Below are 17391 nucleotides of genomic sequence, written 5' to 3' on the forward strand. Positions count from 1 at the left end.
ACTCACTGCATTCCTGAAGACAAACAATGTATACGAAATGCTTCAGTCTGGTTTTAGACCCCATCATAGCACTGAGACTGCACTTGTGAAGGTGGTAAATTACCTTTTAATGGCGTCAGACCGAGGCTCTGCATCTGTCCTCGTGCTCCTAGACCTTAGTGCTGCCTTTGATACCATCATCACCACATTCTTTTGGAGAGATTGGAAACCCAAATTAGTCTACACGGACAAGTTCTGGCCTGGTTTAGATCTTATCTGTCGGAAAGATATCAGTTTGTCTCTGTGAATGGTTTGTCCTCTGACAAATCAACTGTACATTTCGGTGTTCCTCAAGGTTCCGTTTTAGGACCACTATTGTTTTCACTATATATTTTACCTCTTGGGGATGTCATTCGAAAACATAATGTTAACTTTCACTGCTATGCGGATGACACACAGCTGTACATTTCAATGAAACATGGTGAAGCCCCAAAATTGCCCTCGCTAGAAGCCTGTGTTTCAGACATAAGGAAGTGGATGGCTGAAAACGTTCTACTTTTAAACTCGGACAAAACAGAGATGCTTGTTCTAGGTCCCAAGAAACAAAGATATCTTCTGTTGAATCTGACAATTAATCTTGATGGTTGTAAAGTCGTCTCAAATAAAACTGTGAAGGACCTCGGCATTACTCTGGACCCTGATCTCTCTTTTGACGAACATATCAAGACTGTTTCAAGGACAGCTTTTTTCCATCTACGTAACATTGCAAAAATCAGAAACTTTCTGTACAAAAATGATGCAGAAAAATGAATCCATGCTTTTGTTACTTCTAGTTTAGACTACTGCAATGCTCTACTTTCCAGCTACCCGGATAAAGCACTAAATAAACTTCAGTTAGTGCAAAATACGGCTGCTAGAATCCTGACTAGAACCCAAAAATTTGATCATATTACTCCAGTGCTAGCCTCCCGACACTGGCTTCCTGTTAAGGCAAGGGCTGATTTCAAGGTTTTACTGCTAACCTACAAAGCATTACATGGGCTTGCTCCTACCTATCTTTCCGATTTGGTCCTGCCGTACATACCTACACGTACGCTACGGTCACAAGACGCAGGCTTCCTAATTGTCCCTAGAATTTCTAAGCAAACAGCTGGAGGCAGGGCTTTCTCCTATAGATCTCCATTTTTATGGAATGGTCTGCCTACCCATGTGAGAGACGCAGACTCGGTCTAAACTTTTAAGTCTTTACTCAAGACTCATCTCTTCAGTGGGTCATATGATTGAGCCACAGTGTCTCCTGACCCCTCCTGTCTCAGCCTCCAGTATTTATGCTGCAGTAGTTTATGTGTCGGGGGGCTAGGGTCAGTTTGTTATATCTGGAGTACTTCTCCTGTCTTATCCGGTGTTCTGTGTGAATTTAAGTATGCTCTCTCTAATTCTCTCTTTCTTTCTCTCTCTCGGAGGACCTGAGTCCTAGGACCATGCCTCAGGACTACCTGGTATGATGACTCCTTGCTGTCCCCAGTCCACCTGGCCGTGCTGCTGCTCCAGTTTCAACTGTTCTGCCTGCGGCTATGAAACCCTGACCTGTTCACCGGACGTGCTACCTGTCCCAGACCTGTTGTTTTCAACTCTCTAGAGACCGCAGGAGCGGTAGAGATACTCTTAATGATCGGCTATGAAAAGCCAACTGACATTTACTCCTGAGGTGCTGACTTGCTGCACCCTCGACAACTACTGTGATTATTATTATTTGACCATGCTGGTCATTTATGAACATTTGAACATCTTAGCCATGTTCTGTTATAATCTCCACCCAGTACAGCCAGAAGAGGACTGGCCACCCCTCATAGCTTGGTTCCTCTCTAGGTTTCTTCCTAGGTTTTGGCCTTTCTAGGGAGTTTTTCCTAGCCACCGTGCTTCTACACCTGCATTGCTTGCTGTTTGTGGTTTTAGGCTGGGTTTCTGTACAGCACTTTGAGATATCAGCTGATGTAAGAAGGGCTATATAAATACATTTGATTTGATTTGATTCCACCGCCACCTACTAAAGCAGATTATTAAGCAATGACAAGTGGTTTAAGGATACAGTAATTGACATGTAACGATCTATTGAAGTCACATTTGAAGGATCAATGTGTTAATGTCCCTTGCGTCTTTAGCAAGTCAGGAATTACAGAGTCTGTTTTGTGACAGCAAAAAAGATTATGCCAAATGTGCCTGAAATGGTGCACAATTGGTGGCTTTTGAGCATGGGTAGATAGATATGCAACATATAGTTAACAGAAGTAATTGCATTACAATGGTAGATTCCTTAAGCCAAAATGAAAGGATAAACTACTTCCACTTCAGAAATACCTGGCTGTCACTGTATAATGATAGGAGACAGGCGCAGGAATACGTAATGGGGGGTTTTATTTCTTCACCCAAAATAAAGTACATCGTGAAAACGACGAAGCCCAACACACACATAACACAGGGATGTAACCCAAATAAAAGAGCGAGGTGTAAACCTCTAAATAATACACGGGATGAGACCCGTAATAACAAGCGCACAATAACACGAAAGCCGATAATACAGAGCACAGATAATCACAAGATCAATAGACATGGGACAATAATCAACAAGGACAATGGGGAACAGAGGGCACATATATACACATACTAATCATGGGGAATGGGAACCAGGTGTGTGTAATGAGACAAGAAAGTCCGGGGTTGGTGGTAATGATCCAGTTCAGTGACACCTAGAAGGACGGTGAGGTAGACCTACGGAGCTGGTGAACGGAATGAGCAGCAGTACCGGGGGGATCCGTGACACTGGCATTACAGTATCTGACAATGCATGAATTTGTGGTGGATGTGACACTAAACTATGAATTTCCTCATCAGTGTCGCTATTTTAGAAAACAGTCAGATGGTAGTGGTGTTTATGTGTACTGATTCTCTAAAGTAGTCTCATTAGAGGGCAATGTGAATACGCTTTGTCACAATGGCACGGGCGAGTATGTTTTATATGAGTTATCGGAGAGAAAATTACTACGTAATACATTTTAAAAACTCTACAGAAAATGACTACTGACCTTGATAGATAATAAACACCTCTCTGTATTATGTATTATCTTTCAATCTTGTCTCTGTTATTGGTTTAGAAAACGTGGTTAATGGGCCTTTAATGTATACTGCTAACCTTGATAGAAAAAGCAAAACATAGAGGCGTATAACTTGTAAAGAATGTTCTCCATTGTTGTTCTGAAAGCTTGATTATACTGTGTGCTGTTAGCCATGTAGCCTTGTTGTCTCCTGTAGTACATTTTAACTCTTCAAAAAGATCCTTTGCTGACCTTGATCCATAATCATGACAATATAGCTTGTAAATAATCTTGTCTTTGTTATACTTAAAAAAAAAAAAAAGGTAATAGTCCTATGCCTTTGCTGTATACTGCAAACCTTAATAGATAAGAATCACATGTCGGCCTACAACTTGTAAATACATTTCTCCATTGCTGTTCAGAATGTGTGATTGATTATACTGTGTCTTAATAGCCTGGTTAATATTCATTACATTTAACTTGTAAAAATATGTTTTTGTTCATTTTTTGTGCAATGATTTCAGAACCATGGATAGTATCAGACTATTTAAAGGTGTGTTGCTGGGTATGTACGACACAATCCCATCCAAAACTACACATTTGGTTAGTAGAGACACTACTGAGTATTTTCCACCCCACTTTAGCTGAGACAGGTAGAGAAGTTCTCTCTCTACAGCCCAATATTCTCAACATACCAATGTCAACATTGTATTTTTTCATTATTGGTATATATATACTGTATTTATTTTAAAAATTTATTAAATCATATTTTGTATTTGTTTTCATAAATTACTCATTGCATTTTCTTGATATCACAATAGAAGTGTCCAGTGAATAAAATGCATTATCTTTTGAATTAGTTATCCACATTGCAATGTTTTGAAAACCGCCTTTTATTTTGAAAGTTTCCTCATTACCGTACGAAAATTACATCATTGTTTGTGCTGATGGCAGAATTCTCCTGTCCAGATGACCAAAACCATTGTCCATACTAGTTCGGTTGGGTCTTCATGGTGCACTGTCTCTTTGTGTCTCAAAATTTCTACCAGTCAAGATGAGGGAAATCGTGCATATCCAAGCCGGCCAGTGCGGTAACCAGATTGGCGCCAAGGTAAGAACCTATACATTCATCATCCTAATTATGAACTTCTATTGTAGTCTAACTGTTGCAGTTTAATATAAAAAATGTTTTGTCAGGTTGGATTTGATACATTAGATTAGGATATAGCGCGAGATGAGACCACTATGCTTTGAGCTTTTGTTTCATCACAAAAAGTGGCTTCCTTTTTAAACCTAATAATAAAACCTTACATCCTCAGTAATACAACTACAATGGTTTGAATAAATGTATTGAATGACTGTCTATAGAATAGTAAAGACTTGTTTCAAATTAATCAACACAACTAAAACCTACTACAAAGAATGGATAATCACCCAGTCACATTCACCCTATTAGGCTACCATATTATTTGGAGACTATGTAGGCCTATTGCAATATTATTTCATACAATATGCAGAGTTAATTGGGTGTGTGATTGCTACCATTTGTTAAAGTATTGTAACTCCACAATTAAAAACTATTTGATAAATGTATGTGTGTGTGGGTCTGTGTGAGCCGGTGTGTGTAATTGCGGTGTGCAATTGTCTAGGAATATCGGTTTAACAGGGTTCTCTGACTGTCGGGACAGGATTTCTTTCTCACCACCGGGCGTGTCTGCGTCTGCAGGTCGCGTTAAAGCTGCTCTCGCATGATTGTCTGAACTCAACCTATTATTCCATTGTCAAAGTCTGTCAAACTGCAATGTTGACTTGCCCCTTTTGCCTCGCATATGTGAGAAACTTGCGTTCAATATAATGGTGACTTGCCCCTTTTGCCTCGCATATAGGAAACTTGCGTTCAATATAATGGTGACTTGCCCCTTTTGCCTCGCATATGTGAGAAACTTGCGTTCAATATAATGGTGACTTGCCCTTTTGCCTCGCATATAGGAAACTTGCGTTCAAGACAATCACATTTATTCATGTAGCCTGCTATGCGCAAGAGCCATATTACATGTTTTCCTTCATATATTGGATCGATATATCGATTCGATTTATTCCAGCGGGGTGTGTAGATGCGGACAGAGTTTTCCATTGGTGTGTGAGAGGTGGTGCAAAGGAGTATTGAGAAGAGTGGGGCGTGCATAATTTACAATGATGGAAAGGGGATAAAATACAATTTGAGAGGGCTGTCAGTTGTTTGGGCTTTTCCAAATTGGAGAGACAAAATGTTAATAAAATGTTTGTTCACTTTGAGATAATATTCTTTATTTTGTAGGGCATGACTGGTTTGTGTTAGTGGTCCATTTCCCATGTACAATAAGCCTTGACATCATCAGATAGAAGTACCCCAACCCCACCCAGTCTCTCATAGGCCTATGGGTGAAACTGTTTGACAGTCTTTCTGGTTGAGAGCTCATATAGGCCTACAATGGAGGACATGATGGTCCAGTCAGACCAATCAAATCCATATTCTCTGTATCAGGGTGTCTAAGGTTGTCATGACTACCCCAGGTCCATGGTTATTATAGAGCCACAGAACCATACCAAGGTCATTCCTTCCTCAGACATACAGTACAGCTCATCGTTATCATGATGGCAGAGCCTTTTCCGGCTGCTAGCGTTGATTTTAATCATGTCCAATTATAAAAGCAGGACCGTACAGTAGCACTGCCCGCCTTATCCTAATCAATGTCTGTCCTCCCCTAACCAAATTAGGGGCGGATGGGGTGGGGGAGGGACATACAGACAGAGGAAACAGCTGACGTAACAGACGGTGAAATCACTGGGTTCAACACCGATTTAATCTGATACTACTGGAGGAAGAGAGACAGACAGAGATGAGAAGAAAGAGCGAGAGAGAGAGAGAGCGATGGACAAGAAGGGGAGTGTGTAAGAGAGAGAGAGAGGTGCCCAATGAATAAAACATTTTCCTTTGGATTACGCCATGGCACAGTCTATTCTTTTCATTCAACTTTTCTTTAGACTGAGAAGTCCTATTGAGACAATTAATCTCTTTTTGTAGGGAGACTTGGCCAAGAAGGCAGCTCCAGTATACAGGTTGATGATACAATCAGGACATACTGTACATATACAGTCGTGGCCAAAAGTTTTGAGAATGACACAAATATTAATTTCCACAAAGTTTGCTGCTTCAGTGTCTTTAGATATTTTTGTCAGATGTTACTATGGAATATTGAAGTATAATTACAAGCATTTCATAAGTGTCAAAGGCTTTTATTGACAATTACATGAAGTTGATGCAAAGTGTCAATATTTGCAATGTTGACCCTTCTTTTTCAAGACCTCTGCAATCCGCCCTGGCATGCTGTCAATTAACTTCTGGACCACATCCTGACTGATGGCAGCCCATTCTTGCATAATCAATGCTTGGAGTTTGTCAGAATTTGTGGGTTTTTGTTTGTCCACCCGCCTCTTGAGGATTGACCACAAGTTCTCAATGGGATTAAGGTCTGGGGAGTTTCCTGACCATGGACCCAAAATATCGATGTTTTGTTCACCGAGCCACTTAGTTATCATTTTTTCCTTATGGCAAGGTGCTCCATCATGCTGGAAAAGGCATTGTTTGTCACCAAACTGTTCCTGGATGGTTGGGAGAAGTTGCTCTCGGAGGATGTGTTGGTACCATTCTTTATTTATAAAATTGTGAGTGAGCCCACTCCCTTGGCTGAGAAGCAACCCCACACATGAATGGTCTCAGGATGCTTTACTGTTGGGACGACACAGGACTGATGGTAGCGCTCACCTTGTCTTCTCCGGACAAGCTTTTTTCCAGATGCCCCAAACAATCGGAAAGGGGATTCATCAGAGAAAATTACTTTACCCCAGTCCTCAGCAGTCCAATCCCTGTACCTATTGCAGAATATCAGTCTGTCCCTGAGGTTTTTCCTGGAGAGAAGTGGCTTCTTTGCTGCCCTTCTTGACACAAGGCCATCCTCCAAAAGTCTTCGCCTCACTGTGCGTGCAGATGCACTCACACCTGCCTACTGCCATTCCTGAGCAAGTTCTGTACAGGTGGTGCCCCGATCCCGCAGCTGAATCAACTTTAGGAGACGGTCCTGGCACTTGCTGGACTTTCTTGGGCGCCCTAAAGCCTTCTTCACAACAATTGAACCCCTCTCCTTGAAGTTCTTGATGATCCGATAAATGGTTGATTTAGGTGCAATCTTACTAGCAGCAATATCCTTGCCTGTGAAGCCCTTTTTGTGCAAAGCAATGATGACGGCACATGTTTCCTTGCAGGTAACAATGGTTGACAGAGGAAGAACAATGATTCCCAGAACCACCCTCCTTTTGAAGCTTCCAGTCTGTTATTCAAACTCAATCAGCATGACAGAGTGATCTCCAGCCTTGTCCTCGTCAACACTCACACCTGTGTTAATGAGAGAATCACTGACATGATGTCAGCTGGTCCTTTTGTGGCAGGGCTGAAATGCAGTGGAAATGTTGTGTGTTTTTGGGGATTCAGTTAATTTGCATGGCAAAGAGGAACTTTGCAATTAATTGCAATTCAACTGATCCCTCTTCATAACATTCTGGAGTATATGCAAATTGCATTCATACAAACTGAGGCAGCAAACTTTGTGAAAATTAATATTTGTGTCATTCTCAAAACTTTTGGCCACGACTGTACATCATATGTCTCTGAGATTAATACAATTTCACATGAAATTGAAATCCACATTGATTGTAAGCTACTTCAATGGACAGTGAACCTCGCTGGTGTCCATGTAACTGTTTGTCTAGTAAAGCGTTAGTTAGAATAACATTACTGTTGGTCTGACAGTGAGGACACTACCCCCTCTAGGGTGTCATTGGGTTGGATGGCCACCGGCTGGATCTGACTGACAGCCCAGTTGAAGGCATAGGAGAGTGGGTGTGGCACCGTCCGCTTTCCTGGCCATTGTCCCCATTCTTTCAAAGCAATTATTCTCAGTCCTCCCTGATAACCATCTATCCTATCTATGGCTGTCCCTCACTCATCCTCTTTCTCTGACTCTCTCCTTCTCTCTCTCTCAGATTAAGGTCACTTGGTCATATTGCCTGAGCCTACATGGTTTATCAAAACACTGATTGCTACTGTATATTGAGTCCATACAGTTGAGTACCCTCAAATCTCTCTTAACTACTGATCTGCTATACAGACTGTTCATCCAGATTATCCATAATCCTCCCTTAATGCTGCTGTTTACAGAAAATCAGCAGAGACAGCGACATAAACAAATGTCTGAAACAAAAGGTCACACAGACACACACACAAACACGCAATGCATACTCCTCAAGGGCTGAACTAGACATGGTTACAGATCTAGAGATGATCAGCTTTCTCAATTAACTCTGACTGCCTGCAAATGGATTTCATTTTCACAATTGTCCAAGAAAAGATCTGTGGGTCCTTTGTGTTCTATCCCTCTCCTCACATGGCCTTTTAAACGCCTCCTCTGTTCAAATAACACTATTATAACCATCTATCTCAGTCTATGAATATTTAAATTGATCCAGGGCCGACTTAGTGATTTGGAGGCCCCAGGAAGAGGCCAGTCTTTTTATGGATTTATGGTAAAGATGTAATTTAACTGTAAAAATGTATTACCTTTTAATGTGCCATGAACACAACCAGTCATGATGTTTTCATCTGATTGTCAAACAAATCACTTAAAAAAGTAGGTTACCCTCGCACGTTCATTCGAAAATAATTCCAGCATCTGAACAGTGCACTGTACACCTGCCAACTTTTCTTCAATTCGCAAGTGACTGAAACTATCTGGAGAAAGCATCCAAGTGAGCAAAACAGCGCCCATCTGTCTTACTATATGTAGCCCATGTATCTGATGCTGTCTAGCCAAAAAGAGTATGAAATGCCATAATATTTATTGCTACATAGCATCAGATACATGGGCTACACATACATGTCCTCTGCCTCGAAGACGATGGCAGTATTATCAGCAGCACCTGTCTTCTACTAAATAGTCTATGGGCCCAGGGTTGGGTTTCTATTAAGCTAACATGGAATTGTTAGTTTAATAGTCATAGCAAGGATCATTTAGCTATTTGATTTATAATTTTAGGACCCCTGTAGGTATAAAAAAAAATACAAAAATATAAACGCAACATCTAAAGTGTTGGTCCCATGTTTCATGAGCTGAAATAAAATATCCCAGAAATGTTCCATATGAACAAAAAGTTTATTTCTCTCAAATGTTGTGCTCATATTTGTTTACATCCCTCTTCGTGAGCATTTCTCCTCTGCCAAGATAATCCATCCACCTGACAGGTGTGGCATATCAAGAAGGTGACTAAACAGCATGATCACTACACAGGTGCACCTTGTGCTGAAGACAATAAAAGGCCACTCTAAAATGTGTAGTTTTGTTACACAACACAATGCCACAGATGTCTCAAGTTTTGAGGGAGAGTGCTATTGGCATTCTGACTGCAGAAATGTCCACCAGAGCTGTTGCCAGATCATTTTCATTTCTCTACCTTAAGCCACCTCCAACATCGTTTTAGATTATTTGGCAGTGCATCCAACCGGCCTCACAACCGCAGACCATGTGTATGGCGTCGAGTGGGTGAGCAGTTTGCTGGTGTCAATGATGGTAGTGGGGTTATGGTATTGGCAGGCATAAACTACAGACAACGAACACAATTACATTTTATCGATGGCAATTTGAACAAAAATACTGTCAAGAGATCCTGAAGCCCATTGCGAGGCCCTTTTTTTTTTTAAGGTATCTGTGACCAACAGATGCTTATCTGTATTCCCAGTCATGTGAAATCCATAGATTAGGGCCTAATGAATTCCTTTCAATTGACTCATTTACTCCCATGAGCTGTAACTCAGTAAAATCAATGAAATTGTTGCATGTTGCTTTTATAATTTTGTTCAGTACATGAAACATTAAATTGGGCCTTACTGCTATTAGCCCATAGACACGCACTGAATAACAGATGCATACATGTAAAAACAGATAGTCAAACATTTAGTAAAAAGGAAGTATGTTTTGAAGTGTCTGTCCTATATCTGAGCGATATAAAAAAAAATATGCCCTGCTCATGAGGGCCCTTGATGGTGTGAGGCCTGAGGCAATTGCCTCTTCTGTCCGGCAGTGGATTGACCACTCTATTGGTGTTACATTCAGTGCTTGATTTGGTCCGGAGCTGTCCGTACCGGCACTTCTAATCTTTGGGGAATTGCGTTCCAGCTCCTCTACAAAACAAAGTAGCCTATCGCTGATCCTGTCACGCGGGACTATGTGTGTGAGGAAGAATCAGGCGCAGAGAGCAGCGAGTTCCACAGGGAAAAGTGCACTTTAATACCGCACAAACGCAAGCCCACAACACAGGGCGCGGAAATAAATGGACCACCCAAAACACAGGGTACCAGGTCTAGACCACGAACACACCTAAATAACGCACACACGTAACACAAGAATAATCCCGCACAAAACAAGGGCGGGTAAACGTACTTTAAATAAGGAAGCCCATCAAGCACACAAATAGACACAGGTGCAACTAATAAGACAAAACAAACAGACAACGAAAAAGGGATCGGTGGCGGCTAGTAGGCCGGAGACGACGACCGCCGAGCACCGCCCGAACAGGCAGGGGAGCCAACTTCGGCGGAAGTCGTGACAGATCCAGATTCACACGCCGAGGCCAAAAAAGTTGATCAAAGCAGAATATAGGCGGTATCTGCATTGAATAGCAATGCAGAGTGGCCATTCATTTCCTGATTCCGCTTTGTTCAAGTTTATTTGCCGCCAGTCTGTGAATCTTTGCGTGACCGTAGGCTATTTGAGATTGTGTAGATTTAAAATGCGCCAATTTGAATGCACACGATGCGCTGTTCCTAGTTGTTAAATGAGGGTTTGTAAAGTCATGGAAATTAGTTTAATAATTTTTGTTAATGTATTTCATGAAGGCAAACTTTTAAATATTATCAATCACTTAAAAATCTACATATCAGCCATTATCGGAATGACCATTCAGTGCGTGTCTGTGTGTGCTGCGTGTGTACCAGTGCGAGTGGGCCGTTGCTTGTGAGAGAGCGAGACATTTCAGCAGCAGGTATAAACAAAATGACAAACAGATTAACTAGATGGCCAATTCAAAACATTACTTGTAGCTATAGTTACTGTTGATAATTGGATATGGAGAAGGGCGAGCCGGTCAAGGATCGATTCAGACAAGGTGGTAAATTGTATGACAAGTGACAGTTTTATTTAAGAGTAAAGATATCTGGTACAAGCGTGCACGGACTTATTCATTTAGCTCATATGGAACTTGCAGAAATAAGCCCAGATAACAGAGTGCATTAGACATTTTATACAGTACAGAAAGTAGGTTGAGTCTGGAAGTTCTGGTCCTCTGGTTGGTTCTGATGAGTTGGGCGAGGTCTCCTTCAGGCTAGTATCACTGTCCCATTGGCTCTGAGTAGAGTTCTTTGTCTTCAGAAATGTTCAGCTAAAACAGGAGATTAGGTGTGTGCGTAGATGTTCCTATTTTGACATTTCTGTGTGTCTCTGTAAAATGTTCAGACTGAAGAGGAGATTTTGTGTGTGCGTAGATGTTCCTGTCTTATCTATGTTTATGAAAGGTTTACGTCAGCCCTCTGTCCTTGGGTATGTGTGTGTCTCAGTATCTCGTGGAATGCAGTACCAAGCACCCTTTTCTTGTCAGTGTTTATAAAAGGTCTATGTCAGCCATCTGTCTCTGGGTATGTGTGGGTCTCAGTATCTGCTTATGAGTTTGTGAGAAACCCTGTTTTGAAAGAAGTTAGTTATAACAATGTAATAGGGATATGCTTGTGTTATATTAAATGGTATTTATTACATTACCTAGCAGCATAACTGCTAACTAAGCATTCATGTCGTTGTCACCTTTCCACCGACACTGTAGATAGCCTAAATACATCTGCACCGTTGGAAAGCTGGGAATCCCCTCTATTAAACAGTAGCCATGTAATTGCAACAACGTTTAAAAATATTCTAAGAATGGCCTAATTGAAAAATAACTTGCTGTGCATAGATCTCCCTTGAAACATGAATATTTGAGCATTATATATTAACATGTCTAGTTAGATACCTTGCTTTCAAGTAGCCTACCTTATCCATTTGATCCCTGATTTATTGAATGAGGGAATTGATGGGGTCATGATAGGGGCTGCACCAAATGTTTGATGTATTATAATAATTGATTATGCTTATGTTGTATTAATAGAAGGGAAGGGCTGTAAGACCCCTCCCCCACTACATTTATAGTATCCTAGACTACAGATTAACAATATATATATCTGCATTATAAGGTTTAATATTGTTCCACAGTTCTTTTCTAGTCTCTGCCTCATAAAGAAACGGTCTGAGAGATGTGTGAGTTATTGCAGTAAAAACAGGGTGTCTGTGAGAAAGCGCCTCAAGGCTTAAAGAGATTCATAAACACAGAACCCTGCAGGGGAGTGAAAGAGATAAGAGACTAGTCAGACATACCACTATAAAGCAACTTGGGGAGTGGAAAATTACTGCTGAGCCCTTAAAAAACACTGGAACTAGTGTCTCTCCTGCAAGTTTGTAAAACTGTATATGCATGGGCTTGGTCTCATGAGTAGAAGGTATTGACGTAGGCAGTTACATCACTAGGGGTTGACTGCAAGCATATTAAAAGCAACTTGGACTTTTCCTATTTTGCAGAACTCAGGAGAGACATCCGTTGTATGTTTAATGTTTGATCTTTGACTTCTGTCTACAGCTGTATTTTGATTCAAATTGTTAGGATTTATAAGTGCACATTTTGAGTATTCCTTATTTGTTAAGTAAATAACAGAGCCCAGAAAAGTGGAACCAACATAATAATTTAATAAAGACAAAAGTATATGGTTGTAATGTTGAAATATTTAATATCAAGCTTGCCATCCATCATTCAGTTACTGCAGGCTTTTATTCAAGCCCTGGTCTAACCACAGTGTAGCCTAAACATCAGCTGCTCATCAGGACCTTGATAGGCAGACTTGGGTGTTTCAGGGCTGGATCAAAATCCAAGCCTTCACACCCAGGAGGTCCCCAGATGGAGGGTTGAACACATGTTGACATGTAACAAACAGTGCAATTCTACTTTGTGGGGGGTTAAGAGCCTTGATCAAGGGCACAACAGCAGGAGATGGTAGGCCTACATGGGATCAGACAGCCTTCCAGTGTCAATAATGCTTACTTTTTCATGTAGGCTGTAATAATAATCATGAACATTTGGTTAAAAGTCATGGAGAAGTCATAAAAAATAAGTATGATTAACAATGAATAATCAGAGGTCTCTATAGCATTATGTAATTTGTGAATTTAGGTGAACATAATCTAATGGACCGTCTTGGAAAAAGATACCTCTTGCACTTATTTTATCCCAAGCACGGGTTACATTTGGTTTAGTGAGCCAAGAATTTGCTGTTGTTTTCATCATACTCCACAACAAGAGAGACAGTGATTTCAGATATTTCGGCTCATGCTTCAGTCTTTGTTTGCCATGTATTCCTCTCTATAAAACGTGTGGCATATGAACCTAGGAAACTGATGTGCTGTCATCAATTTTGTGTCTATAGTTCTGGGAGGTGATCAGCGATGAGCACGGGATCGACCCCACAGGCACCTACCATGGAGATGGCGACCTGCAGTTGGACAGAATCAGTGTGTACTACAACGAGGCAACAGGTACCACACCCCTAAATCTATTGCCATGATCCTGCCACATTTTAATATGTAGCATATTTAACCCAGTCTATATGGCTATGCTGGTGGAGAGTTGTTTTAGTAATGGTTTCCTACAGTATTCACCTGATGTCTTTTCCCTCCTCCCCTCTGTCTCTGTCTCTCATGGAGGTGGTAAATATGTACCCAGGGCCGTCCTCGTGGACCTTGAGCCTGGCACCATGGACTCTGTGAGGTCTGGACCCTTTGGACAGATCTTCAGGCCAGACAACTTTGTGTTTGGTAGGTGGACATACAACCTGTTTGTAGGCAATGGATGGGGATGGATATAACAGAAAATGTGAAAAATATATGTTAGAACTAGGCACCCAAGAGAACCCAGTAGAATGTAATAATTTATTGGTGTGGGGGGGCTATTGATTATCATTACTAGATTTGTTTCATATACAATATAAGTTAAATGTCTTCTCCTTCTTATTACTCCCTTCTCCCCTTCCTTCAGGCCAGAGCGGTGCTGGTAACAACTGGGCAAAGGGCCACTACACAGAGGGAGCAGAGCTGGTGGACTCTGTCCTGGATGTAGTGAGGAAGGAGGCAGAAAACTGTGACTGCCTGCAGGGATTCCAGCTCACCCACTCCCTGGGTGGAGGCACGGGGTCGGGTATGGGCACCCTGCTCATCAGCAAGATCAGAGAGGAGTACCCTGACCGCATCATGAACACCTTCAGCGTGGTGCCCTCACCAAAGGTACTGTTACGTGTCTCCTAAAGGAGGGAGGTGCAGGAATCAGGAAGTCCCAGTGGCAAAATAGTTTATTGAGCAGTCCCAACTCAACTACAACATGGGACTGAAACAACGAGGTTGCCACACACACAGGGAAATAAACGCTACACATGGAGGAGAAACCTCTACTCCTAAACTCATAGCAAACGGCACAACTGCCGTGAGAAAAGAAAACCCCATGGTGCAGACACGCACCCCAAACAACGTAACCACAGAAAACAATCCCGCACAAAGACTAGCAGGCAGCGGAGGTAAATATACCCACCGAAATCAACTAATAAGACACAGGTGTAAACAATACAGACAGAAACAAACGAAAAGGAAAAATGGATCGGTGGCAGCTAGTAGGCCGGCGACGACGACCGCCGAGCACCGCCCGAACAGGGAGAGGAGCCACCTTCGGTGGAAGTCGTGACAGGTACTGTCATGTCAGCCGAGACTGCTGTTTTGCGGGTACGATTTAATGAAGCTGCCAGTTGAGGACTTGTGAGGTGTCTGTTTCTCAAACTAGACACTCTAATGTACTTGTTCTCTTGCTCAGTTGTGCATCGGGGCCTCCCACTCCTCTTTTTATTCTGGTTAAAGCCAGTTTGCGCTGTTCTGTGAAGGGAGTAGTACACAGCGTTGTACCAGATCTTCAGTTTCTTGAAAATTTCTGGCATGGAATAGCCTTAATTTTTCAGAACAGGAATGGATTGACGAGTTGCAGAAGAAAGTGCTTTGTTTCTGGCCATTTTGAGCCTGTAATCGAACCCACAAATGCTGACGCTCCAGATACATAACTAGTCTAAAGAAAGCCAGTTTTATTGCTTCTGTAATCAGCACAACAGTTTTCAGCTGTGCTAACATAATTGCAAAAGGGTTTTCTAATGATCAATTTGCCTTTTAAAACAACGTACCATTGGAACGCAGATGTGATGGTTGCTGATAATGGGCCTCTGTACACCTATGTAGATATTCCATAAAAAATCAGCTGTTTCCAGCTACAACAGTCATTTACAACATTAACAATGTCTACACTGTATTTCTGATCAATTTGATATTATTTCAATGGACAAAAAATTTGCTTTTCTTTCAAAAACAAGGAAATGTCTAAATGGCCCCAAACGTTTGAACCGTAGTGTATATTGAGTATATTTTTTTTGAAATGCTTCAATACAAATGTACTTGATGAGGCGGATAATATAAAGTACTTTAATCTCTCTCTCTCTTTGTTTCTTTCCAGGTATCAGACACAGTGGTGGAGCCATACAACGCCACCCTCTCCGTTCACCAGCTTGTGGAGAACACAGACGAGACGTTCTGCATTGACAACGAGGCCCTTTATGACATCTGCTTCCGCACGCTCAAACTGACTACGCCAACCTACGGTGACCTCAACCACCTGGTGTCAGCCACCATGAGCGGCGTCACCACCTGCCTGCGCTTCCCTGGCCAGCTCAACGCTGACCTCCGCAAATTGGCCGTCAACATGGTGCCCTTCCCCCGTCTGCACTTCTTCATGCCCGGCTTCGCCCCCCTCACCAGCAGGGGCAGCCAGCAGTACCGTGCCCTCACCGTGCCCGAGCTTACCCAACAGGTGTTTGACGCAAAAAACATGATGGCCGCCTGCGACCCTCGTCATGGCCGCTACCTTACTGTGGCCGCAGTGTTCCGGGGCCAAATGTCCATGAAGGAGGTGGACGAGCAGATGCTTAATATCCAGAACAAGAACAGCAGCTACTTCGTGGAATGGATCCCCAACAACGTGAAGACCGCTGTCTGCGACATCCCACCCCGCGGCCTCAAGATGTCTGTCACCTTCATCGGCAACAGCACAGCCATCCAGGAGCTGTTCAAGCGTATCTCTGAGCAGTTCACCGCCATGTTCCGCCGCAAGGCCTTCTTGCACTGGTATACTGGAGAGGGCATGGACGAGATGGAGTTCACTGAGGCAGAGAGCAACATGAACGACCTGGTGTCTGAGTACCAGCAGTACCAGGACGCCACCGCTGAGGAAGAGGGAGAGTTCGAGGAGGAGGCTGAAGACGATGACGCTTAAAGACAGAGCTTTGAAAATGAAGATTGTATTCGAAGGGCCAAATGAAGCTGTGAAACCACATAGGAAAAAAACTACCTCAAAGTAACTTAGAAGCAAGAAAAAGTTAAAGGGGTCCTAAAACCAATGTTGAGCATTTTTTTTATCTGATGGAAAATATTATAGTAATGTAGATACACCCCTTGTGACTGCAAATAAATGAACGAATGTTCATCTCTTGTCTTGTCCTCATTTGTCCTGTAACAATAGGCATACTGTTTGACTGACAGATGTCTATCTATCTCAATGTGAAATCTGAGATAGAAAGATATGTGTTTTTTGTTGAGTACTGTGAGTGCTTTGAGTCACAAAGTTTGATACACTAGGGAGGCTGTTGATGCATACCATCATCATGGGCCTGAGAGGAGGAAAGTTAGTAATATCATTGGAATAACATTAAACTCACAGCATGTGAATGAACACATTCTTACATTATGAAAACATATTACAGGCCCAAAGCAACGCTATTCCCGCTATGACAACAGAGTAGCATCTGGATAAGATTAAGTGCAGCAATAAGGCTTGAACTGCCTCAAAATGGAACAAAACTATGAATATTCATGAACACAATAGAATAGGCCTATATTAGTATTGGTGCAATAGCCAGAAAATGTATATTTAAGAATGGTATGCTCTTACTCTTCCCATTCAATTGTTATAATATAAAAGGAAACAACACAAGGGAACATTAATGAGTTGGGAAATG

At 42.0% G+C, this 17391-nt stretch overlaps 1 protein-coding gene across 1 annotated transcript; it reads left to right on the forward strand.

Moving 5' to 3' along the window:
* The first annotated feature begins 4026 nt into the window (after positions 1-4026).
* LOC139573553 (tubulin beta-4B chain-like) lies at positions 4027-16859 on the forward strand. The gene is made up of 5 exons (XM_071397144.1): positions 4027-4182; positions 13720-13828; positions 13997-14107; positions 14328-14572; positions 15834-16859. Exons 1-5 carry the CDS (start codon positions 4126-4128, stop codon positions 16647-16649), a joined length of 1338 nt encoding a protein of 445 aa, XP_071253245.1. The 5' UTR covers positions 4027-4125; the 3' UTR covers positions 16650-16859.
* Positions 16860-17391: the final 532 nt, after the last annotated feature.

This window comes from Salvelinus alpinus, chromosome 4, assembly GCF_045679555.1.
Source record: "Salvelinus alpinus chromosome 4, SLU_Salpinus.1, whole genome shotgun sequence".
Classification (NCBI taxonomy): Eukaryota; Metazoa; Chordata; class Actinopteri; order Salmoniformes; family Salmonidae; genus Salvelinus; species Salvelinus alpinus.

What these genes read in the sequence shown, in the direction of transcription:
- LOC139573553 (XM_071397144.1), top strand. Translation starts at nt 4,126, where the DNA reads ATGAGGGAAATCGTGCATATCCAAGCCGGCCAGTGCGGTAACCAGATT. An exon ending in GTAACCAGATTGGCGCCAAG is followed by an intron (nt 4,183 to 13,719) that starts GTAAGAACCTAT and finishes TTGTGTCTATAG; the next exon opens with TTCTGGGAGGTGATCAGCGA. An exon ending in GCCAGACAACTTTGTGTTTG is followed by an intron (nt 14,108 to 14,327) that starts GTAGGTGGACAT and finishes CCCTTCCTTCAG; the next exon opens with GCCAGAGCGGTGCTGGTAAC.